The 1,313-nt window shown below is 16.7% G+C and overlaps 1 protein-coding gene across 1 annotated transcript; it reads right to left on the bottom strand.

The window, feature by feature from the left end:
• Window positions 1-177: 177 nt before the first annotated feature.
• SP21 (signal peptidase 21 kDa subunit putative) lies at window positions 178-1,080 on the bottom strand (the record flags this gene model as incomplete). The annotated part of the gene is made up of 2 exons (XM_028671171.1): window positions 178-581; window positions 930-1,080. 2 exons carry the CDS (start codon window positions 1,078-1,080, stop codon window positions 178-180), a joined length of 555 nt encoding a protein of 184 aa, XP_028527850.1.
• Between the last annotated feature and the right edge of the window lie 233 nt (window positions 1,081-1,313).

The raw sequence follows: 1,313 nt of genomic DNA, 5'->3' as shown, positions 1-1,313 counted from the left end.
AAAAAAAAAAAAAAAAAAAAAAAAAAAAAAAAAAAAGAATTAGTAAATGAAAATTTAAAATATGTAATTAAGCTTTTAAAATAGATAAAATTAAAAAAAAAAAAAAAAAAAAAAATAGAGAATTTTTTTTACTTAAAAGTATTTTTTATTTTACAAAATTGTTTAATTTTAATATATTTATTCATATCCTAGTAGTATCATTAGAAGCATAACAGAAACAATAAACCATTTTACAGAAGGATATTCATTTATCCATATAGTTAAAATACCAATATATGGAGTATAACCTACTGAAAGACCAAGTACATGTTCATTTTCAAGCCAATATTGATTAGGTTCATATAAACCTCTATCATCAATATTATTATTATCTCCTTTTGATAATATATGAAATTTATCATCTTTTGATACATGCATATTTAATATTCTGTGAACAATTGGTATATCTCTTCCATTTATCTGATAAACTACAACATCTCCAGCATGTATTTTATTTGGATAATATAAAGACAATGTATCCCCTCTATAATAACCAGGTTCCATACTTCCACTCAATACTACAACTACTGGTGATTCACAACCTTAATTAAAAAATAAATAAAATAAATATATTTAAATTATTTCATTAGTTAGTCTATCATATATATATTATGTATTATTTTTAAATTTCTTTCAATAATATAATTAATATATTTCTTTCTATTTGTAAATAATTTATAATGCATTTTTATTAAGGAAATAATTTTTAATTTGTGTTATGTTTTCTTTTAAAATAATACAAAATAAAAAGCATATAATAATATAATATATATATTTTATATATTAAATTCTTAAATGTTAAAAAAAAGTATTATATTTAAATTATATATATATATATATATATATTGTATATTAAGAGTAATAATATTATATTATTTTTTTTTTTAAACCTGTAAATATAACTAAAAGTTTCCAAATCATCAATGCATTTAATAATAAACATATGACATTTAATACATGTGAAATTCCATCTCTCGTATTTCTAAATGTCTTTTTAAGATCTAACATAAAAGTGTTATATTGTTCCTTTAAAAAATCCATTTGAAATATTTGTATAATTAATATTATATATAAAATTAACAAACTTATGACAATTTCTTTCCCTTTTTGTACTATTTAATAAATATAATATTTCTGTAAATGATATACATTTAAATCAAATAATAGTTTTATCAAATTAAATATAATAATAAAAAAAAAAAAAAAAAAATGATAAATTGTAATTTCCAATTTTTTATCTTTTTAAATTTTTTTTTTTTCTTCCTTTTTTTTTT

This window comes from Plasmodium gallinaceum (assembly GCF_900005855.1).
Source record: "Plasmodium gallinaceum strain 8A genome assembly, contig: PGAL8A_v1_76, whole genome shotgun sequence".
In the NCBI taxonomy this organism is placed as follows: Eukaryota; Apicomplexa; class Aconoidasida; order Haemosporida; family Plasmodiidae; genus Plasmodium; species Plasmodium gallinaceum.
Note: the sequence above shows the minus strand (reverse complement) of the source record. Positions and strands in the feature narration are given on the sequence as shown.